Source organism: Anoplopoma fimbria, chromosome 8 (genome assembly GCF_027596085.1).
Source record: "Anoplopoma fimbria isolate UVic2021 breed Golden Eagle Sablefish chromosome 8, Afim_UVic_2022, whole genome shotgun sequence".
Classification (NCBI taxonomy): Eukaryota; Metazoa; Chordata; class Actinopteri; order Perciformes; family Anoplopomatidae; genus Anoplopoma; species Anoplopoma fimbria.
Window position 1 is genome coordinate 4,457,530 of NC_072456.1, and position 24,835 is coordinate 4,482,364.

Genomic DNA, 24,835 nt, shown 5'->3' on the forward strand with positions numbered 1-24,835 from the left:
GGTCATACTGTGAAAAAAATATATTAATCTGAACTGTCAGAGATTGTGTCATACTGTCACCATGGCATCTATCCCTTTTAAAATGTTTTTGAATTTGGAATTTTGCACTTTTAAACTGATTACATGTTGGAAACACATTCAACAAATGACAGACAGAATTAAATGCAATACCACAAAGCTAAATAAAAAGTCTCAGCATTATTTTTTGTGGTTTCAAATTAAACTGAAACAATTAATGAATAGCTTACACGCAAACTGAATCTATTTTGAATTACACTTTCTCAATGATCTTACTAACTAGTTAAAGTTATTAGCTGCAACATCACGTTGTATTTCTTCCAATGGCACATTCCAGATGTCATAGATCTGTTTCATGTCATTGAAACTGTCACCAATTTATACCATATCGTAATTAAGATGACGGGTTGCAAATTTACCCGTAATTAGATTTATTCAAACACATATCACATATCACATTATCAGGTAAACTGACAGCAGAATGTGTTTTTAGTCACGCTGTGGAAGATTAGTGGATTACAATCAGAACCAGATTCTCGTCCATTACACCACCAGCACGGAGCATGCCATTTCTCCTCATGCCAGCACTCTGCTTGCATTTTATTTGCTCCACTTTTTATTTTGGTGAGACATCTGAATTTCCTGTCAGCCCCCCCCAACGGTGCACCTCTGTGTATCTCGTTTCCCCTGGTGCTCTCCCTGTGTCACAGTGTGACAGAGTGGGGGTGGGGGTGCACCCCGGGGTGACTTCAATGTTTAATGACCACAGCCCGTGGCGAGGAAAGCATCTCCATCCCCCCTCTACTCCTCTGATGTTCTTTTTTTTTTTTTTTTTTTTGTTGCTTACAGCAGTGCAGGAGTTTGCTGGGAATGACATCGGGCCCCTGTCACTTCGGCTCCTTGCGCTCTCACTTCGCGACACTGTTTAGTCCCCGAGCTGCCGCTCCCCATTAATCTCCATCATTCTCCCCCTCTCACCCCTGCCTCTTGGCATCAGTCTCGTCCCCCTGCCATGTCCCACTCTCTCTCCCTCTCTTTGTCTGTTTTCTCCACCGTCTGCTCTCTCCATCACCCTCTGTGTCTCTTGCTCCCGTCCCCTCTCATCCCACTCCCCTGGTAAAAGGATCCGAGCCAAAGTCACATTGTGTGTCAGCTGCTGCTGAACACATTTCTCAATCAGCATGTTTACACAGTCCTAATGCTGCTTTTGATTTGGGGTTGGGGACAGGTAACGGGAGGGTGGGAAAGGACTTGAAGTGAGACACTGAAACACGGCTTCTGATATTAGGGGGGTTCAGATTAGGGGAGGACGGGTGCACTGAAACATTTAACGCCCTCTCCCTCTTTGATTTCAACACACTGTTTTATTCCCTCTCCTCTTTTGTCTCTTCCTCTGATCTGTTTCTTCTCTTTCTTCTCTCCTCATGTCAGTCCCTGGCCTTACACCATCTTCCAGCGCGGTTTTGATCTTGTGATGGGAGAACAGCCCTCTGATCGCATATTCAGGTAAGGTGGAACTTTGTTTTATCCGCTTCCTTTTTTCCATGGCGCCGCACCAAAAAAAGATTGCAAAGTCAAATAACTTATTCGTAATTCCGCTGCAGTACGGCTCCCTGTTTTTTTTCTCTCCCTCGTGATTAAGGGGAGGAGCGTGAGCTGCAAAGAGGCTGTCAGTTTTGAAAGGTGTTATATAATGGAGTGAGATATATTAGATTTTCAAAAAGGACAAGCAGAGCCACTTTATTTTCCTTTCGGGTCGGATAATGGTTTTGTTCTGATTAATCCCACAGCAACACGTTTGTGAAATTGATTGGAAAAGAGGCTTCAATTGGAAGGCAGAAATGAATAATGAGGAGTCATCCTGAGCAGTATGGTGGCAGTAACTTGCCCCTATACAAATAGTTTTATTTGTGAGAGGTTTTTGAATATCAACAAAGACTTATTATCCTGTTTCCGGAATAATTGATTTAATTGCCAACACTATACACTCCTGGAGACACAGGCCGTATTGCTGGGCCGTAAAAGGAAGGCATGGGAGAACCAGGACTCAGCAGAGAACACTGTCAGACCCCGCTGCAGTAAAATCAGAGGTTTCCTAAAGGGACTCTGGTGCTCAGAAACACCACCACGATCCTACAGAGCGTCTAAAAGCAAACAAAATGAAAGCTCCTTGTAGTGACTTTAAGAAGGTGCACAATGAGATCGGGGTTGTTGTCTAAAAGGGTTAAAAATATATTTTTCATTTTGACGTCAGCAACTACAGCGCTTTCCTCGTCCTTTGGCTGTAAATTGAGCCTTCATTTTCCAAGGAGTTCTAGAGCCGGTGGCGCACAGAACTGCATAGTGAAGGTTCATAGGTAACTATTCTAAACACTATGATGTCATTAATCTGCAGCCATTACATTGTGCATCGACATGTACTTCATTATGATAAGTTACTGTTGCCACTTTAACATGCTCAGAAACTTTTATCCCAGTGGTTCGTGACAGTTAATGTGCCTTTTATAGAGCATGTATACTTGGTAGGATGGCCCTGTTCACTGGGAGGCTTTTCACAAATAAACACAAAGGAGAGCACTTGCCTGTGACAGAGGTTCCTAACAATGTTAACAGCTGCTTTTCTTCCACAAAAATGATTTGTTCCTTTTACTGGAGACCGAGCGGATCTAACAGAAGATGTGCAACAATCTCCGTTACAACTATGACAGTGCAGCAGAATGAAACAATAAAGCTACTGCTCACAATAAAAGGAATCCCACAGAGTCTGTGTGTACCACTCTACCGGCCGTTAGCAGTCGTCTTCACACCCGGAGCAGACAGAGGAGGGCCGGCGTGGCGCCGATATCTCCAGAAAAGTGCTTTGATACATCGCCCTCCATGCTGGGATGTTTTATTTTTACTCTGCAAGAGGCCCTTTTGCTTCCCACTCCGTCCAGCCGTGCGCTTTAAAACGTCTCTGTCCTCGGGCTGCTGCCGCACTGCCATCCGTCCTAAATTAAAAAAACGTTGAGCTACCAGGTTTTGAACTTCACCTAGCAACCTAAGAGAGAACTTGGACACCAGCGAGCGCTCGTAGAGCCGCCCATGCGACTGTCATCGCCGCGTTCACCAAAGCGGATATTACCGTTAAACACAGGAGCAAATGAGGCAATTAGAATCACAGTGGTACACAGAGAGTGGAATGCAACAAAGCAAAACTCTAGGATGCAAAAAGCTCCAGCGTTGGAGGAGATAAATGCTAAGAGTCAGCATCCAAACACACTCTCACACACACGCACACACACACACAGCACAGTTTCAACCACTCGGGGCGGGGGGGAACACTCTGAGGACTGCAGCCATGTTTTCCACTTGACAAGTCTTTTTCTCACAGGGACTCTTACTGTTTTCCATCTAAAGTTCCTCTCACGGCGGACCAAATAAGTCACACAGCAGAACACTAGTCCCTCGTGGTCCATTATCAAGGAGCGCTCGTTAAGCGGCTGCTAATTTGTCCCGCCGTCACCCGAAACATACGTCACACTGCATCACAGGGAGTCCCTCAATAGATGGCGCAATGACTTGTGGGAGAGGTGGTAACAGCTTCCTGGGAGAGAAACAATGTGGAAATATTAGCATTTTAATAGACTTTTAAAAAAGGCTCTAGAAGCCGTTGTTGTATGGCCAAACAGCAGCACTTTGATCCATGGGAAACTTGACTTTGAAGCAAAGGGAGTAATTGGTGGGGGGGAGGATGTAATTAAGTGTTTCACAACGTTGCAATCAGAGTGTTCCTAAAGCGGCTGGTAATGCATGCACGCTGCCCTTTGCTTATGCTAAGTTAGCAATTTACCAAATGCAAATTGAACAATTGTGAATGGGGGAATGTGTGTAGTCTGCATAAAAAAAACCCAAAAAAAGGCTGTTAACCATTTAATCAACAAGTCCCTTCTCTTTGTGCGACAAGTACGCATGCATAATTCATCAGCGCTAATAATGTGTTTGATGTTAAACAGCGTTCAGTGTTAAGCTTAAAGTTGTAGAGTATTGCGTTTCGTCTGCCGAGTGTTTAAAGATTGATGATACTCATCGACTCGCAGATAAAGAATCGTGTTGAAGCTCTTGTTCCAGACCTCCGTTGTTTACAGATTTATAGCCTGTTTTCTCTCAGGGTGAAGTCCTTTTGGCCTATTTTGTTTTTTTTTGTTCAGGGTTTCTCATTTGGTATGCATTGCGTCCATTAGCACACAGTGTCCTTGTGCTCAAAGAAGAGCTCTGCAAAAAAAAGGATAACTTTGCTCAAAGGTAATATAAATAACCTCTAGGCAACTTGATGGTATTATTCTGAAGCACTGATGCAGAGAAAAACATTCATCTTTGAAAAGTAGACATCATGACGTGGATATGGATATTGTTTTGGCACAACAGGAAACTTAGACCTTGGTGGAGTGTTTAGTTAAAAGGGGAAATGCATCAGTTTTACACATGAAGATCAGGATTCTTTTCATTTGTCAGCTATTTTTAACCCATAAAGAAATATTCTTTTTTACAACTCCAGAAGTGGGTCTGTCCTTCCACCACTTTGGCCCGGGCTGAATGTCTCAACAGGTATTGGAAGTACAAAGTGCTCCAAGAATGAGACTTAAAAACCCAGAAATGAGTCAGCATTTTTGCTCTTCCGGTTCCCTCGTCAATGTTTTTTTTTTAAATGGGTTTTTGGTTAGAAGCCTGAAAGGTCAGTGGTTAACTCAAGCTTAAGGGATTTTAATGTATTGCTCTACAACCTTAAATATATGTAAATAAAACACATATACATACATACATAAACATAAAATACTTAGTATTGGTGAATAGGGAATGTGACCGTGGTGTAGTCGGTTCATAGAATAGCATTCGCTTTTTGCTTCAGATGAATGCATTTACTATTCAAAAATCATAAAAGTGGTGTTCATTTGTGAAGATTATCTTGCTGAAAAAAACTTGTAACTATCATAAACTTGTGTTTGCACGGACACTTAAGTTTCTGCAATAATCCTATTGACTTTTCCCTGAGTGGACCGGTGTGACGCTAACTTTCACATCGTCCTACAAAAAATACATCCTATCTAAGGCATATTTTGTCATGACATTCATGGTGCCCAGATGATGAGCCTTAACACTTTAGTGATACTTTGGCTTTTCATCTAGTGCCACCAGCAGGTTAAAGTTCTAGTCATGTGTCTCGTCAACTGCTGCATGGATTGCCTTGGAATTAGATTTAGACCCTAGTTTACCCCTTTGCCATCATCAGGTGAAAATTACAATTACGCCAACATTTAGCCCAAACTAATGACATTCCCATCACCCTCAACTGTCCTTTGAGTTAAGTGCTAATTCGAAAATGATAATACAAACATACTAAACCAAGATTTCAAACATGAATCTGAATGAATATTTTAACTGCTTAACATCAGTGTGTTAGCATTGTCATTGTGGACATGTTTGTTTTGAGCATTTCAGTTTTACAGAGCTGCTCCATATTTTAACCAACATTTAGTCCACTTAAAGTCTGGACTCTTAAATCAATAAAAACCACAGTCAATTAAGGGTATTTTTACGACACAGCGATCAATAAAACAAAATTAGGCATGGACCTTATAACTAACTTAAAGGTAAAGTGTGAAACATTAAGGGGGATCTATTGGCAGAAATGGAACGTGATATTAATTAAGAATGTTTAATGTGTAATCACCTGAAAATAAGAATGTTTTCGCTACTTCACCGGCCTCTATGTTGCTACAGTTGCCCAGAACGGACCAACACCAACACCAACACTAGATAGAGCCATTCACTTTCTTGTGTTTTTTTGCCTGGGCAACAGTAGTTCTCCTGCAGGTTTGGCACACGGAAGAAGTTTCAGTTGGTTGCAATCTGCAACCTCACCGCTAGATGTTGCCAAATCTTACACACTGGCCCTTTAAGTAAATGGCTTCAAGGCTTACTAACTTATTAAAACTCAGCACACCCTGTTTGTTGAAGCTTTCTGATCCTGTTTTAAAAGGTTTTATTGAAACCTGTTTATGTGCTTTTGTGTGTCATGACTCCATTTTTGTCTGTTTACCCATTTCCTGTTTCTATGCTATTCTTCTGCCTGTAACCTGTAACCAAGCTCCTCCAATCCGCCCTTCTCGTCCTCTGCAGATTCACATACACCTTAGGAGAAGGGATGTGGCTGCCGTTGAGCAAGAGCTTTGTCATCCCGCCTGCCGAGCTCGCCATCAACCCCTCGGCCAAGTGCAAGACGGACATGACAGTCATGGAGGACGCCGTGGACGTACGGTGAGATAAGGCTTACTGATATCGATTCCACTGTTGCTTTCTCGTGGTGGCGTTTTTGAGACACGGCGATAGAAAGCTCCTACTAGAGAAAAGTAGGATCCTGCTGAGCGCTGCACCAAACTGAGGAGTACTAAAGCTTTGCATAGCCGCGCTGAAATATTAGCTCTGTCCACTTGGTATTGAGTTGTTCCTGACGAAGCCTCGCAACTTTTTTTCTCATGACCATCTGTTTTTTCATCCGTCATCCCACAGAACGTAGCACTTTAGTCTCAGACCGTCTCACCACCTTGTACTCTCACTTAATCAGCATTTGTTTTTTTATTATTAGCCATTGGTGCAGTGAGTCTTAAGCTGCCCTGTGACGTTGATGCTGAGGTCTTAGTGGTCATGATTCAGCGGGTAATAAAACTCTAACATCTAACACAAAATCAATTACGAAGACGCAGAAAAGCCAGAGTGAAGAAAAAAACTAAAGAAGAAGAATGAATTACCCAGCAATGGAGAGCATTTCGATTGTTAAATGGTTCATAACTCCTACAAAGAAAATCTGCTTTTTTAGGGTATGGGTTGCAGCAAGAGCCTTATGTGAGCCAAAACAATGCTGCAGTATTAAACTGGACTGAGCTCAAAGTGGAGACACAAAGGAATAATTTAGCCTTTTTGCTAGCAAAGGCTTAATGCTTTTGGTTGGGGGCTGTTGGGGGTGTTGCTCGCTCCAGAACTTTGGTCAAGAACAAGACTTCTTCATAAAAAGCTGGTTATTACAGCAGGATGAAATGCACCGTTTTCCTTACTTTTTGTCTCGCACCACCTTTTCTCTACCATCATTTGGTTAATGCAAGGAAAATACAAATGATTGGATGTCTATGAAACTAGATAAGCCAGTAGATAAAGTTTGTTTGCATTTGAAATGTTAAAAACAATAAATCAGGGGCCTGTGGCACAAGACTGTCATGATTTGATCCAGCTAACACACACTCCTCAAACCTTTGAATTCAAGACTGTTGCTTTTCATGAAAGGCAGCAGCTTGTTGTCATAATACTTGGGGATTCTTCATAGCACTATAAATGATTGGAAGATGTAGTAGATGTAGTCAAATCGCTTTGTATCTCATTTTCACATTCTCCAATAAAGTACAGTTGTCAACATTAACATTAGGGAAATTAATTTCACAGAAGTTTCTATTGCAAGCAAGCATAGAGAGATCCTCAACTTTAAATAAACATTGAGTGGTTATTAATACAGATGGCTCTGGATATTTCAAATCAATGTCTTTACTTTTAGCTTTTTAATATCTTTAAATATGTGATCTGGGACCAACCACTTCCTCTGGATGAAATTACAAAAATATACCCATCATTTTTATCATGCTACTTAAGCTTGTTAAAAGTATCAAATCTCCACTGTTAAAAATATGAAAGTTATTGATGACATTATTATCCAACAGTGCATTTCACAAAAGGGAATGGATGAACTGCTCACAGCTGGAAGAAATAGAAACTAATTGTAGTAAAAAAAAGTGGTAAAAACAGTTGAACACATGAATGTGTCTAGTTTAATTGTCAGTAGCATTCTTAAATTGCACTTTCATTGACTCCCTATTTCTAAATGGTCAAGTTTGGTAAATCATTGTGTCTTACTTGCGGTTAATTTGCATTATTTTTTAAACAGCCAGCAGGGGGCACATCCTCCTTGCAATAATAAGCCAGATATTATGGAGTCTATGAGAAGATGACCCTACTTCTCGCTTGATATATTACCTCAGTAAACATTGTAAACATGAGTTTATGGGTTCAATCTCTAGTTTCAAGTCTTCAATACAGCATGATTTTTATTTCATTAATTACAGTCCCATTTAGAGTAAAATAGACAATAAAGCATGGTACGCTTTAGGGCGGGGCTACCTTGCAATTGACAGGTCTTTCCCACAATGACCAGTCAATCAGGATTAAGGCGTAGCAATGTGCCAACCTCTCTTGCTCCACCCTCTGGTCCAATTATGATCACCACTGCCTCTAAAAGAAACCAAGATGGTGACGGTGAGGAATGGAAAACTTAAGGGGTCAAAACGAGGGATGGGTACCAAAATCTAATATGAAATAGGAACTGGTGCTAATTTGTTCAAGACCAAGAGAATCCGATACTTTATCAATACATTAAGCATACAACAAGCATGTACATGATATAAAAAGCCACATTTTCAATCCGCCTTTCACAAGCACATCACGCTAGCTCTGCTAACAGCGAATTGTTACAAACAAGCTAGAACAAAAGCTGTCCATATGATGTCTAACTGTAGGCTTGGATTGTTCTTAAACTTCTCTGCTGGCTGAGGCGATATTAATGAGTTTATATAGACCTAGTGACTTTGCTGTTGTAAACATTACTGTTGCGGCTCTAAAAATGTAATTAAGTTAAATATTTGAAATATAAATCAATTCTAATCCTGTCATTTATTATTTCTATGCCTCCTTGCTAGGGACAGCCGCGGCCGGAGGTGACACGTTATCAGGTTGTCTGTTCGTCATTTGACGATATGTCGCTTTGTGGTCAAAGGTCGGGGTGACATCACAAAACACATTTTTTTTTTGCCATTACAAGAATTTCTATGCTAATTATGACAATTTCACACAAATGTGTAAAAGTATAACAATGATGAATTGATGACTTTTGGATGGACCTGTGTGTAAACTGCAACTCGACTCGTTGGCGAAGGCATTCAACCGCGATGCTGTATTTCTAGATTAGTACCGTATTTTCCGCACTATAGGGCGCACTGGATTATAAGGCGCACTGTCAATGAATGGTCTATTTTCAATCTTTTTTCATATATAAGGCGCACCGGACTATAAGGCGCATTAAGCGAAACAAAACAGTCAGTCAGTCAAACTTCCTCCACTTCCGTACCATTGATTCATTAATGTTGAATTCTCTCGCAGCTGCTCTATTCCCATGTTCTCCTGACTGACAGCCTTGAGTTTGAAGTCCGCGTCGTAAGCGTGTCTCTTGACAGGAGCCATGTTGGGTCCTTATCCACACACACTGTAATATTATGGTGAAGCACAGTATGTATTACTCCGCGACGCTCCTGACTACGGTAGCCGTGATGCTGCTGCGGTGCGGCTTTGTAGTTTACCAAAGTCGTACTAAAACATGTTGACAGAGCGCCGTGTACCACACAAAATCGCTTCGAGGTCAGTAAGCACAACCAGAATTAATCCATATATAAGGCGCTCCGGATTATAAGGCGCACTGTCGTTTTTTGAGAAAATTAAAGGCTTTTAAGTGCGCCTTATAGTGCGGAAAATACGGTAATGAAAAATTACCGATAAGAGTATGAACAATAATATATAAGAGTTGTGCTACAATCCTCACAATATTCAAAGCAGTAGTCCTCAAACCAATGGGTACCGCTTTGGCAACATTCTTGAAATAAAGTTAGAAGGAGCACAACATTATCCTGTGACATTGACCGTAAATGTGATTCCAGTAGATGTTGAGTGTAAAAATGGCAGCTTGCTGGTCTACTTTGTTCTTCCTCCATATGTCCCAGCTGTAAGTAGGTGTATACTATTATCTATACTCATAACCTTGCAAAGGACATAACCATACACTATGAACCTACTTTGCTCAGTGGTCAGCATCATTCTGGATCACCAAGAGAGTTAATGTGACCGCATGTGGTTTGACAGTATTACGCTGTAGCAAAACAAAGTCAGTGTGAGCGGGCTTCGTGTGGCAGAAGAGGTGCGCTAATGTAATTAGTGGTGGGGATTTGTCTTTTAGTGTATGCTGGAACATGCCCTGTCAACAAGTTAGTGCGCACAACCGTGTCAGATTGTGCCCTAATTCGCCCGACGGTTATTTGCCCTGCGAAAATGATGTCAGGTGAAATTAGTCTCGCTCAAATGAATATCCCCATCATCTTTTCTCATTAGCATGTGGGCACTCAAGGAGGTATTTTTTTTCTTTTTCCCTGCCACAGGCTAATTTTTTCGAGCCTGCGTATGACTGAGGTATGAAAGTAGTCCCACTACAAGAGCACCATGAAATGAAACAGAGCGAGGAGCAGGATTCAACGCAACGCCTCGAGGAGACTGTGTGCAGTAGACAGTAGATGTTTTTCAAGCTAATTATCGGAAGGGGTGTGTGAGGTGTCTCAGAGCAGAGTTTGTAAGGGGCAATTCACAGGTTTTACTTCATATATCATAATGATCATATATTGAGTAAGCACTGGCAATTCTGGTCTTCATAACAAGCTTTGAAAAAGAACATATTTTGCAGAAACATACAGTGTGATGAGTGATGTTATTTGGCTCGCCACTTATGTAGCATTTTGATTAGAATATTTGGTTGATTTTTCTTCTTGTTATGGTTTTCATAATAGGGTATTGTAGCGCTATTTTCTCCAAGTGAGGAAAAAGAATATTACTAGTCATCAAAATTCGCCTTTCTTAAAGTTTTTAAGATCCAATCTTCACGTAAGCGTATGTCTTTGAGAACCAAAGGGTGAAGGGGAATATGGAACATCGTTTGTGATTATTAAGTACTCTATCAGCCAGTCATTGCTCATGACACATTTAAATATGATAATAAGTCGGAAACTGAAAGCTTTGCTTCATGTCTCGATGGTTTAGTGTCACTATATTATCACACATTACCACACAAATCTGCATCCAAAGACAGATAGAGGGTGATTTAACATTATGTAGTTACAGATAGAGATAAGAAATAAAGAAATAAAGAAATCATTTTTCTTATCTCGATCTAATCATACATTTGTATGATTAGATCGCATCTGAATAGTGAAGCCAATGCTGAAGTGCCTCAAACCAGCATTCTCTATGATGGCCATCAGGGGGCGACTTCTCTGATTGTATAGAAGTCTATGAGAAAATAACCCTACTTCACAATTCATTTAATACCTAAGTAAACATTGTAAACATGAGTTGATCGTCTCAATTTCTAGTTTCAAGTCTTCTTCAATACAGCATGATGTTCATTTAAATTATAGTTCATTTAAAGTGAAATAGACCATTTAGCCCGGATATGCTTTAGGCCTGGGCTACCTTGTGATTGACAGGTCGCCACCGTGCCATTTTCCTTACCGGGAGTTTACCTCATTTTCAATTACACACTGAACCCTTTTAACAGTGTGTGTTTTCAGTTAATGCAAGTTAATTTAACATTTCGGTCTCCTAAAATTATCCTATTCAGCGTTTGGTTGTATTCAGCTCAATCCTCTTGTTTCACTTCTGGTAACAACAAGCTAAGATAATGCCTGCCAGAATCAAGATGGCGCAGCCAGAACGCCAAATTTGAGGCTTCAAAACCATAGTCCACAAACCAATGGATGACGTCTCGGTGACTACAATCACTTCTTGTATAAAGTATATGAGACATGTCGCTCTGACACTGCACTTCTCAGAGGCTGCAGATTTCTCAACATATCAGTCCTCCATAAAGTCTGTCTAGCATTTGAATGTGCGTTCAGGTATAGCTGATTAACATATGTAAACTTTACATAAACTTCGAAAGCGAGCCTTATTGCTTGTTTTTTTTAATTTTGAATGAGTTGATGTTTAAATTTCTTCCAGTGTTGGAATTGTTGGGGGCCATATGAGTCCCGGCTCTCCTTAAAAACACCTGAAAATGTGTAATTCAAGGTATGTCATTCATCATGAAAAACTGATTTAGACATACAGAAATTGCATTTCTATAAATGAACTGATTAAAAGGTGATTGGGTTTGACATCAAGGTCTCTCTCCAACTGTGACTTTGTGCGAACTACAGTCACGGTTAATGCACATCACATTTTGTTTTGTCAGTGTTTTGTTTGAGTCAGAAAATTGGAGGCTGGATTCAAAAGGAATGAAAAAAAACATGAACCAAAGCTCAGCTGAAGGATAAGACCAAGCTTGGATACCATAGGGGAAAGGGACTTCTCTCTAACAGAGGTTGATTGATTTTTAGAAATTATTTTATAAAACTTTATTCCCGTTTCCATTTATTTTGCCAACTTGGGGAGTCTCTTGCCCAATTTACCGACTTTACAGACCCTTTAAATGACTTATGTCAAAAAAATCCAGACTAGCATCAAAATAAGCGACTTATTCAGACTATCCAAAGAAATAGCAAGAAATGTATTCATTTATATTGTATTTTGTATATAATACATTCCCAAAGCTGCTCATAGTAATCCCAGTCCTCTATTGAGCGTATGCTCAATAAAAAAAGTGCTATCATCTTCCTGTTGTGGTTGCGCAATGGTTGAAGCACTTCCGTCGTGCCGTGAATAGAGCTTTATTTTTCTAAACGCCTATTGTGTCATTATTCTAAAGCCATTACGTTGTGCAATCAACATTTACTTCATAATGAAAAGTTAAAGCAAAATCAATTTAAATAGTATAGTATTGCCAATTCATATAGCGTTACAACATAAACTACAAAGAGCTTCAATATTAATAAATCTCCAGCTGTTTTGTGTCGGGTTCTCCTGCTGCGTGTGTGTGTGTTTGCGATCGATTCAAACTGCTGCTTTCAACAATTTGAGTTCTCAAATTCATATGTTTTATCCTGTGATTGACAGAGACCTTTGGTAATATGCTGATTTAAAAATGACCAATTGTAAAATAATATATATATATAATATATAAAATCACTAAGAATATTTTAACATATATATTATTTTTTAATTTCAACACGTTTATCCAACAGAAAAGTCAGAGCATTGGTTCCCAAAAGTGAAAGTATTAACAATTAACAAGTCCATAAAAGTAAACATAATACATAGAAATATATATTTTTTCTGTGTTCCCTGTTACCACTCAGACTTGTCTTGGGTACACTTGCAGTGTCCCAAACCCCAAGTTAGGAAACATTTGGGAAAGCCAATACATGTCATTTGTTTATCGCAGATAAACCCAGAAGAAGAAGGAGAACTACTTTATTAAATTCTCATGGAGGAAATTCAAACTATGCACCTAAATTGTGTTGGCCATTATTCACATAGGGATGAAATACATACATATGCATATATACGTGGCTTATAGATATGCCTTAGTGGAGAGAGAAAGAGCAGTTTGGCGTTCGTAGACTGGCACAAGGGTACCCCGGCAGTGACCAGGAAGTGAACTGGTACCCATCCAGCTACCGGTCTACACTCCTCACCATGGTCCATGCGTGGTCCTTCAGTCGATCACCCAACAGACGGAGCTACTGCTGCCACCGAGGTTAACAGGTCACTGTCTACTGGTGACGTAGCCCCCTCCCTCAAACTGGCAGCCATCAAACCTGTGCTTGAAAAGCACAATCTGGATCCTGAGGTCCTCTCAAACTACCGTCCCATCTCAAACCTGCCTTTCATAGCAAAGGTCTTGGAAAAGGTTGTCACCCTCCAGCTACATGACCATCTCCACTCCCACCAGCTCTATGAAACCTTCCAGTCCGGTTTCAGACCTTGCCACAGTACTGAAACTGCTCTGGTGAAGGTTGTAAATTACCTCCTAAGGGCGGCAGACTCTGGCTCCCCCAGTTTGCTAATCTTGCTGGACTTAAGTGCTGCTTTTGACACAGTGGACCATAGCATCCTGTGTCGGCACCTCCAGGAGGTTGGAATTACAGGCACTGCCCTGGACTTCTTTCATTCCTACCTCGCAGGACGGCAGGAATATGTTGCCCTTGGCAATCTCACCTTCAGCATTAGATGCGTTACTCCCTACAGCTAAATGGCAGCAAGTCAGAAGCCATTCTCATTGGCACCCCCCATCAGACAGAAAAGGCCGGTATCACCGACATCACCATAAATGGTCACTCCATTCCTCTTTCCTCACTTGTCAATATAGCAATCACTTAAAATGTGATAAGTGGCAATAAAAGAATAATTCCAATCATTCATTTTCTAAATGTTGTCCTGTTCTTTAACAAAATCACTTTGATAGATACTGCCATGGCAACACTGCAAATACAAGTATAGAAAATGTTTTGTATTCCCACCTCTTGACTTCAATATCTGCCAAATATCACACTTGGAAGTGATTCAGTATGTTTTTTTTATAGCTTAATCCTGTTGAGAAATCCGCAGCCTCTGTTTGCCACCTGGGCTGAAGTTCTCTATGTTACATACTGCATCATATTAACTGTAAATGAATTCTGTTTTAGGGTATGGTTTGGCAATTGTCTATCCCCCCCTCTTCCTACGCCATGTTTACACATTCCAATCCCCCCATCATTTTCAACATTTCATTTTCACTTGGCAGCTTTCTCCAAGACGCTGTGTAAATAACTCATTTCCCTCTGATCTGGGATCTGATGAACGCTCCGTGCGGCTCTCCCCGGGGGGGCCAAGAGGAAACACTGCTAACACATCTTGAAGCTGCTGATTTACTCTGCTTTTGAGCCGAGTTGCCCCACGTTTGATGATCATTTGTCACTCTGTCTTGTTTCCCTGGCAGATGGATAAGTAGCGATGAGCCCTGATCTTCCTTCCCTTGATTAGCTGGCTTCATGGCAGTTATAGCTGAATGAGGAATCAGCCTTGGTGTTCTTTTTGTTTTCTTGCTGTGTTTATTAGCTCTCTTGTTGCATCGCCTTGAGCCTGTATACAGAAGACTTCTATCCCGGTGGTTATAAACGTTTGTATTATTCATGCTTTTCTTATTTCTTAAGCTGTGCGACAAAATGCACTAATTGAAAACTCCATATTCCATTTCCCCTTTGCCGCTGCGTTATTTTAAAGCAAATTGAGTGGATGTTATTGAAAAAAACACTTATCAAACACATCAAAGCCGCAATCTTTAGAAATACCTTTACATTAAATAGCTGTGTTTTTTCCTGCCCCTTTTTGATGGTAATTTCCACTCCTCTCTCTGAACTCAATCATGAACTAATGTGAGGAAATTGCAGGGTATAACTTGGCATTTAAACCTTTTGGTGGTACTTTTGAGTGGCAAATGGGCTGAATGAATACTTCTTTATACTGCTTGTTGTGACGAACATGTACTTCCAGCCCTCTCATTGTTTGCTATCCATGTTAATGGTGCCCATAATTGAGGCTTATTGCCTCTTTCAACTGAAGACAGCTGTGTTACAAAATGTTAAATACAACGCAGGTAGTGCTTAGTGCCCATTGATTTAAGGCGTATACATTTTATTTGTCTTCTTTCTATTTTCTATAGGTTGTCAAAAGTATACATTTTATTTGTCTTCTTTCTATTTTCAATAGATAAATGTGTCGGTATAAATAAGCAATAGCTCATAACAAGGTGTAGTATGTTGTGATTTTGTCACAGCTAAAGTCTGTGGTTTGGCCCATGAATGGGAAAAAAATGTAACACGGAGGGATTCAGACCTCAGCAAGAGTTAATATATGGCCACATTCTTCAACCAAACAAGTTGAAGTTAACCTAACTCTTCCCTGCTGTGTTTATTTAGTCTTGCACAACAACCCCTTCCTGGGCAAAAGAGAACTTTAAGTAAAGCCTATACGCTCTGCCTCCCTTAATTGTACTTTGAGATCGAATAATGCAGGTGGAAGCAAAATAATGACTAAATGACCAGACACACCAAACCGACACCAATTAACTAACTGGTTCCCTTGAGTTGAACGGCCAATCGGAATAATTTCTCTCACCGATGGGCTCCACCGCCGATTAAACACGCTAAATTTGCCAGAAAGCCGCCAACAAGGGTAGATTTGGGCCACCCCCATGGGACACACTGCAAAAACCATTGGCAGATCCTGTCAGGTTCTTTTATCATTGTTAATATCAGGTATAAATGCAAAGGCGCTCGATCAAATGCCATTACCCAGATATCATATCCAGAGGCAGATCACAAGCTAATACCAGGGGAATTCATGTATTCCACGGTAATGTCAAGATTTGGGTCAAGATATTTTTACAATTATTTGCTGGATTTCCAATTGCCTTTGAAACGTCCACGTCTCCTGCTTATTGATCCAAACATTTTTTACCAGGCAGCATTAGTAGAGCATTTACACGTTTTACCCAAGAAATACATGTTCTGACGGACATTAATCCTCCCAAAGGAAAAAAAACTACATTTCTATATTCTCTGAACCCTTGGTTTTTCATTTAGTATCACCCCTAGGTTAAACCTAAGATATTTTGGTAAGGATAACAATGAATGATAATCAATTTATCCAGCACTTTATTATTCTGGGATGTGATGAATGTTGTAGAAGCTTCACCAAAGAGAAACCGACTTGTTTTTTGGGGGGTTTTTTTGCTTGCTATTTATTGGTATATTGCGTTGCACACAACCGTTGGATGTGTTTTGACTGTAATTGCAGTTCCCAAATAATTTAGCATTCACACTTGCTGTGAGTTTCATCATCTGCCGAGGCTCTGTTCAATAGGTCCCCTCTGAATAAATGACAACAAAGCAATGGGCTATTATAAAAGAAGAATTGGTTTGGAAGATACCATCAAGTGTACTGTGAAATGGAAAGGGAACTTGCTGTCTTTTCTCATTGGGAGTGCATAGGAGTACAGGGAGTTGGGTTGGGAAAAAAAATGAGTGCCCAAGAGGTCACCACTTTCCAAGACAAGGTTCATGGTGATGATATTACATGAGTTCTTGTTTATCATGAGCAGAAGTTTTCCTCTGTAAGAAAACACTGCGATCCTCTCCGCTTTGTTCTTCATCTCCAACAAACCCAAACACTTATACTGCTGTCCTTCTGTTGGCTCATCTGCTTATAGAACTTTCGAGAGGTTTACCGGGAATGCCTAAAACACACATTGACTGCTCGGAGCAAGGTGAGAGCAAAGGGGTTCAGGGCAATTTCATCTTGCAAGTCTACTACCTCGCATAGCAATTGTGCCATGAAACGTTATAGCTTCTCTCATGGTCATTACACGGAATGAATTAAACATGCAGGTGCTCGTAATTCCTGAAAATAGATATCTCTTCATTAGGTGAAATAGGGAGCAGGGTGTCACGGCACGTCTTTCAAAGCAGAATGTTGAGGGAGCACGTGCTCTTTTTTCCCTCTTTCACATGAAACATGATCTAAAGAAATGTGATATCTGAATCAACTTTAATGAAAGCGTATAGCTTATTGCTGACAGTAAGGCATTACTAATTAACTAATACATTTCACTCATTAGTTACTGACACCATTTCCGATTCATACTTTCCACATTCTGTATGTCGGTAAGGGTCCACATTGATCCGTGTGATGTAAATGTTGTCATCTGTCTATGTCCACCAGGACCCCATGTGGATAACCATGTACAGCCCAACGTTTGTGACCATGTGGACTGTAGGCATTGCAAGCACACCGACTACTCATACCGCAGTTTTGTTCAGCACTACAGTCTACTTGGTAGCCAATGCCACTTTTTTGCCAAGAAGAAGAAGAAGATAACAACATGAATGCTTGTTTTGAAGATAAACTGTGGGAGATATCCAGGTTACCCATGTTTATAGGAACACAAATACATAAAATATAAAGAATACAAGCCAAATGGCCTTCATTATGGGAAACAATGTTATGGTGCAGTACAAGTCTGCAATGTCAGAGACTTTAAGGCACAATTGGACTGAATAATGCTTTATTTTCAAACCCTTCCTACCAATGTCTTCTTCAACATCTGACTTTAATTTAAGCGTCAAGGTATTAGATCTCAATGAGTGGCAATGGGGCTTTTTATTTTATCCATTTCAGCCATATACTATAGATTATATTGTTACAATAAACGGTACCTCTGAGAGCCTTTGGACAACTGTCCAAACTGTTAACTGTAAAATAAGATTTCAGTAGGCACACACTGGGTATACGTAAAAAAACATATATACATAAATACAGAAGAACAGAAAAAAAATACTATTTTAAAAAATACTACCAGGTTTTTGTACCTGGTTTGACCAGCAAATCACTGATGCTAGAAGCTTGGTAATGTATTTTGCAAACTACAGTTTGAATAACTAGCAAACTAACCCTAATCATAGAACAGGCTAGTGCTAGCCAAACACAATAGCTCACCAGGTAATGTGAATGGCTAGTGATAAACATTTAACAAAACACATTTGTACATTCAGTTCCTGTTTATGATTCCACAACGACTCAGTTGTGGAGCAGTTTAAACTCCAACAGAGAAGGGTTTAATACAAATGACAAGTACAACATGTCTTATATGAAAGCTTATATTTCTCTATGGGCCTTTTCACATCTATTTTATTTGGTCCAGACCAGTCATTTTGATCCAAACCAAAATTACAGGTTTGAAACCTCCCCTGCACTATGGTCAAGACCAAACAGCTGAACCTTGGTCTGACTCATAGAGGTGGTCCTGGTCCACAACAACTTGAACCATGGTCTGGTTTGTTTCTTGAGTGAAAACATGTATTGGATGGTTGGGACCTTCCAAACAAATAGGTAGGCTATCATCAGAAATGGAAAAAGGCCAAACATCGCAACAAAACATAATGAGCCGTGGTAACCCATGGGGAGAAAAGAACAAGTTTTTCTTTGACGTATGATCTGACAACTTAAAGAGCCATTTGGGGAAAAAAATTACACTGTTCAATAATATTCTGAGAGGATAGCAGTGGGATGAGAGAGAGAGAGAGAGAGAGACAAGACGCATGATAGCCCCTCCACAAGCCAGTCAATACCAATTAAAGTGAGATGCAGCTCTGGTGGGTGATGACAGCAGGATGAAGTTGAATGTCATGTAGAGTTCTTTAGTGCCCTGGCATAATTGCAATGTAAAACCAAAACTAACTGGATCTACTGTATACAATCTAAAACAAACCTTGATTCTGGCTTAAGGGTATGAAAAGTCCTCCAAGGTTAGCACTGTCAAGATCAGTTTGTCATAGATCAATGATGCAAATTGGTATGAAAAGGCCACAAAAATTGAGGTATTTTTGTGAGTCTGCTTCTAAAACTGTCTGTAATAAAAGTTTAGTTGACCTTCAGTGGTTTAACTTTGCACGTTGGTGCAGTGATGTAGAAGTGTTCTCCGCCGTGTGTCAGTTCACCATGACATCATTGTTGGATGTGCGCCAACAGTCATCTACTCAACAAGCCTCAACAAATGACTCATTGTATGCTAAAAACTCAAATCAGTCTTCAGTGCACACAACTAAAAAAGGATCCTCTTTTTTGTTTTTCATCATTTATTTCCGCTTTAACAGAGAGGAGTTGATGATCAGCTCGTCATTCGACTCGTTGGAGGTCCTCCTTGACTCGTTCGGGCCCGTCAGAGACTGCACCAAAGACAACGGAGGCTGCAGCCGCAACTTCCGCTGCATATCGGACCGAAAGCTGGACTCCACCGGTTGTGTGGTGAGTCATCTCTCTTTTATGAAAAACTCTTGCTAGAACATGACCTTTCCCTTAGATTTCAATATAATTCAAATTCAAAGTGCTCTACAATTTACTGTACAGTCAGTACAGATCCCTTTGTGATTGATACAATATGAGCAATGCCACTGAAAGCCTTTACGTCCCACACTTCGCCTTGTTGGAATTTTGATCAGATGCCCACTTATATGGCCGTCTCCTTTAGTGGTTCATATTCCAATGCTGCAAAAACATTCCATTCCGGCCATCAGTGTTTAAGTCTACTTGTATAAATATTCATGAGCATATCTTTGGGGCCAACATGACCCATATCAAGGACGAGAAGCAGACCTGCACTCAGCGATGTGTTGGGGTAGACAGTTTGACTTCGTCTCACATGCCTCCTTGGCCGGCAACGCAGTCATTACCTCCAGGTGGTGTTAGCAACCAGGAAATGTTTGCAGCCAGGTTCGTTTTCGTCTCCATCTGTTGGGGACTACGGCAATACCGGTCTCGTTATTTGCAGAATCTTAGCGCCTTCTGCTAGTGTTTTGCTTCTCCTAAATCCCCCTCCCACTATTGATAAGCTGTCATGCGCCAACCCCCTCCCTCCCCCTTACAGTTAAATCTATTTTCAAGTACTTTGATGCACTCGAGCTGAGCCTTTCAGGTGGGCTTCGGAGATGCTATTCATGCAATCCAGTACGCTTCATCCTATCTCTTATAATGCACCTCAACGAGAGGGAAACAGCTTGTGAGAGGTTTTTTAATGGGAAATTGCGAGAAGAGCATACACATGCATTTCCAAGCAATTATATATGTAGGTGGTGCGGTAAACAGTAGCGCGGAGGATGTAAATGTCAAGAGTCAATGTCAAAAGACATGAAGTACGATTATTTATTACTCCTTTTCTCTTTCTTCATCTGACTTTAATCACTTTGTCTGAGGCTAGAGGCTCAGCATGAGTATTATGTACACTGTAAAACATCATAAAGGAGTTTAGTGGAAACAACTAATCTATTCTCATTAACTCAACATAAATATATACTTTTTAATAACTTCAAGCTAATTAAATGTAACATTTCAGTTTTTTAAATCCAGACCACTTCCGAACCGAGTTGAATAAATGAACTTCTGAGAGTCCTTCGACTCATTAAATTATGTTTCTAAAGAAACGTGATCGGCATATTAACAAACTTCCCAGCATGCATATTTTTTTTATAGTTGGAAAAACACATACAGTACATGATGGAAACTTGCTGTTTGTCGTTGTGCATGTTAAGATAAGTCATGGTTGCTTGTTTTTATGACGATATAAACAGTGTTAACCGCGTTGAAGGTGAGTAATAAAATCAGTCCCCACCGAAATACCCTAAACTTACATCAGTGGTAATATTCCAGCATGTTGTTTTTGAACTAAGTCTAATGTAAGTGACTTAAACAGCTGCCGCTGTGAACTTCTCATGTCAAATTAAGAACTGACCCTTCAAACTGAGAAGTGTAAAGCAAATCTGTCTTCAACGCTTGTCAGTATGACAACAGTTGTTGATCTAATTTAATAGCTGAAGCATATTTAACTTGTTTTTTCAATAGATTTTTGGGGGAAAAGCAGCATTCAACACTGTAATCATCATTAACATCACAAGAATAAACCATAATTCAAACTTCCATTGTGACAAAAGAGTAAAAAAACATTTTATTTTGTCTTAATAAATCCAATATATTTAGTTTAAAATGGAGATCCTGGCGTCCACTTCTGGTTGTACTGATTGCACAGTTGTAATGCAAAATCCAGTTTATCCCTGATTTAATTGTCAGTGGCTCCAACGCCCACAACACTGAAGTCCCCAGAGGTAGGGGGTCGGGATTGTTTGATGGGTCAAACTAAACCTGACTAATTTAGCTAACACTTTACCCCCGGTTTTTCCTTATTTTGTAATGATATTCTTCCTTTACACATAATTGAACAGCTTGTATTCACCAGCATCTACAGGGATGCTTCTTTATGTTGCAGATTGTTGCAAATCCTTGCCAAAAGCATCCCAAAAAAATAAAAATAAAAAAGATTTCTCCCTGAAATGAGTGTCACATGAATCAAGTAAAGAGACGTCTTGCCAACGCTTTGAGGTGTCACAATACTTTTCTATTGTGTTCTATTCTATTATTTAATGTCCTGTTATATTTCCATCCCTGTGAGCATGTTGAAGTATATTGTGATATTTCTCTAAGAACACTTTGTACTTCTCCTTTTAATGCTTATTTTCCAATCATTTGTAAATGTTCAGTAGTGCCTCATCGAGAAGGAGGTGGAAAACATGTAAGACAAAGGAAAAAGTGAGGAAAGCACTGTTAACCGTTTTTCAGAAAGACCGAGAAACATGTTTCAGAATAGATTAACTGTTGAGTACATGTTGTGTAGGTATGATGAGCCTATTACTCTGCTGGATTTAGGTTCAGTTTTTACCTGGAAAAATGATGAGCTGGTGCAAAACACACACATTTACTTATTTTATAATATTTTTTTTTTATCTTGTTTTTACTGTCTCTTGTTTGCACTATCCTCTCTGCTGCTGTAATCCTGCAAATTTCCCCACTGCGGGACTAACAAAGGATTATCTTATTTTATCTAATCGTATCTTAAAGAGAGTGGTTGGCAAAACTGGGAGCAACACAAAATACTGTGTCCAGGGACATCCAATGAATTTGTTAGCCAAAATGAAAGAAAGTTATTCAAACAAACCAAAAAAATATATATAATCAAAACTGAAGCAGTTATTCACAAATACTGTGGTTTGTAGAAGTTTTTTTTAGGCTTGCCAAATAAATAAGTATAATTTCTTCCATTGTCTTTTATGTAACGTTTACATCTGCAGTACACCTTGAGCCACATGAGGGATCCCTCAGAGATGACATATTTTTTTGTAGGCCAACCAGGAGGTTAGAATTGCACTGGTAACTGCACCGAAAAGCCAGTGAGACTTTTCCATTGGATTTTGGTTTATTGCAGAAATGTGGCAAAAACATGTTTATGATACTTCCACATTGAACACCAACATCAGATTTTTGAAGCGTGAATGCAATCGGCAGTGATAAAAAGCTAACATTAGTCTATAAACAAACTACACCACGGTCACATGAAGGCCTGAAAGTGTGATAATTATTTTTTATTGTTTCATATGGACACCTATAAGCAACCGCTTTTTTTAAGATAGCTAAAAGCTGCAAAATTCATTAGATGGGTATATACCAACATATTTTATATCATTGAACAAAACATTTTAATTTCTTAAGCTTGTGTTTACCACAGACCTTATTTTAGGCATCTAATCAAAAACACATTGAGGGAGGGTCGATGAAACACTGACTCATTTCCGTGTTTTAGGACTCATTCCTGCCCCACTCTATTGCCTATACTTGTAACAATAGGAAAGGGTAGCCTACATTCTGTTAGTTTAACTGATGAGAGGAGATGAAAAGAATGAGAAAGAACTGTTCACTGCCAAAACTAATTGATTTGGTCTCATTCCTAAAGTATTTAACATATGTATATGTTTTCAATAACAGGTGCATAAAACAAAGTTATGATTTATCAGACATTAAATCTCTTCAAGATGGATGGCCAACCTATTCAAGATAAAGTAAGGTGACAAGGAAATTTGTCATTTTTTAAAAAGTAGGTCCCCAGAAAAGGAAGGTTGGGAAACACTGATATAAAATGTATTATTATTATATAAAGTGAGAAGGAATAACAGCAAACACAGAGGATGGGGAGGTGTGGTTTTCTGCTCAACGGCTCATTATACTCCACGTCTACGAACTGCATGAACAGGCTAGTAATTGCATTCTTCTGATAAGACATCAGTTGCATTTGGCTGCCTTTATCTCCGCATGCTACGGAGACATCCATCAAAGCCATCCCATCCCCCTCACCTGCTCAGCTCTGAGCGTCTGCTGGACTTCTGTCCCACTGCAGCTTTTCTTTTTAACAGTGTTTTCTTTTCTTTGTTTCTATGCCCTGCCTTTTTTGAGCTCTGCGTTCTCATCCCAGCCCTGAACTGCATTCTTCTGAGCTCTCCTTCATTTGCTGAATCTACCTAGAAGTCAGATCCCAGACGCAGCTGCTGCTGCCTTAGCAAATCAGATAGTAATTACACGCAGATAGCGGAGCACAAATTGAATGGAATTGGCAGCACGGATTCGCCCTGCGCTTTTATTTATGTAAATCAGGCTCTGAATGTGCACGCAGAGGAGATGCAGAGTGGGAGAGGCAGGTGAGTTTAGAGAGGGAGTTTTCAAGCTTCTAATAAGACTGGGGTGTAGATTGTTTATGTGGCTGCAGTCTAATTTGCTGATTTCATTGATGACATTTCCTTATCCCTTAAAAGCCTATACACACTGTTTTGCAACTCATTTGCACATCAATCCATCTTTTCAAACTACTGCTTTTGTTATGAGTACTTTAACATAGAACGCAATATAATGCAAAGAAAAAGCAACAGAATTTTTTTAAGGTGCAAGGTTCATTTTGCTGAGCTTTGGCACAGCAAATTTACATTACATTACAGTCATTTAGCAGACGCTTTTATCCAAAGCGACTTACAGTCAGTAGTATATTACATATCATTCACCCATTCACACACTGATGACAGGCTACCATGCAAGGTGCCACCATCAGACTCTAACTAACATTCATCATCCAGTCCACACCGATGGCAAGCCTTCAGGAGCAACTTGGGGTTAAGTGTCTTGCCCAAGGACACATCGACTGCCGAAGCCAGGTATCGAACCACCGACCCTCTGATTGGAGAACTACCTTGCTCTCCACTACGCCACAGCCTCCCCAAATAAAGGCATCAACCAACAACAGACACATACAAGGTAGTTTATGACAACACGGAGGCTCCGCAGTACCAACATAGACTGTATATGTGAAGTGGACCAAATCATTGTGACATCATCCTTTGGTGTGTGTACCGCCGCGATGAAGCCTCCAGTTCCGTGAATTGGCCGTCGCCATCTTGCCTTTTTGCCAATAGGGAACAGAAGTTACCATATTTAGAATGTGAAAGAGTGAGGAAGAGACGCCGTATACTATTGAAACTAGCGATTAAGACCATAAACTTGTGTTTATAATGTTTAATGAGGTAATAAATCAAGTGAGCAATAGTCATTTTCTCAAAGACTTCTATACAGTCGGACTTTG

General features: G+C 40.1%; 1 protein-coding gene across 1 annotated transcript in view; it reads left to right on the forward strand.

Moving 5' to 3' along the window:
* astn1 (astrotactin 1) overlaps positions 1-24,835 on the forward strand; it is a 407,842-nt gene that overhangs the window by 140,602 nt on the left and 242,405 nt on the right. The window contains exons 10-12 of the mRNA XM_054603250.1: positions 1,450-1,524; positions 6,178-6,315; positions 19,485-19,635. Of these exons, the coding sequence (XP_054459225.1) occupies positions 1,450-1,524; positions 6,178-6,315; positions 19,485-19,635 (364 nt within the window). The remainder of the gene's footprint in view (positions 1-1,449; positions 1,525-6,177; positions 6,316-19,484; positions 19,636-24,835) is intronic.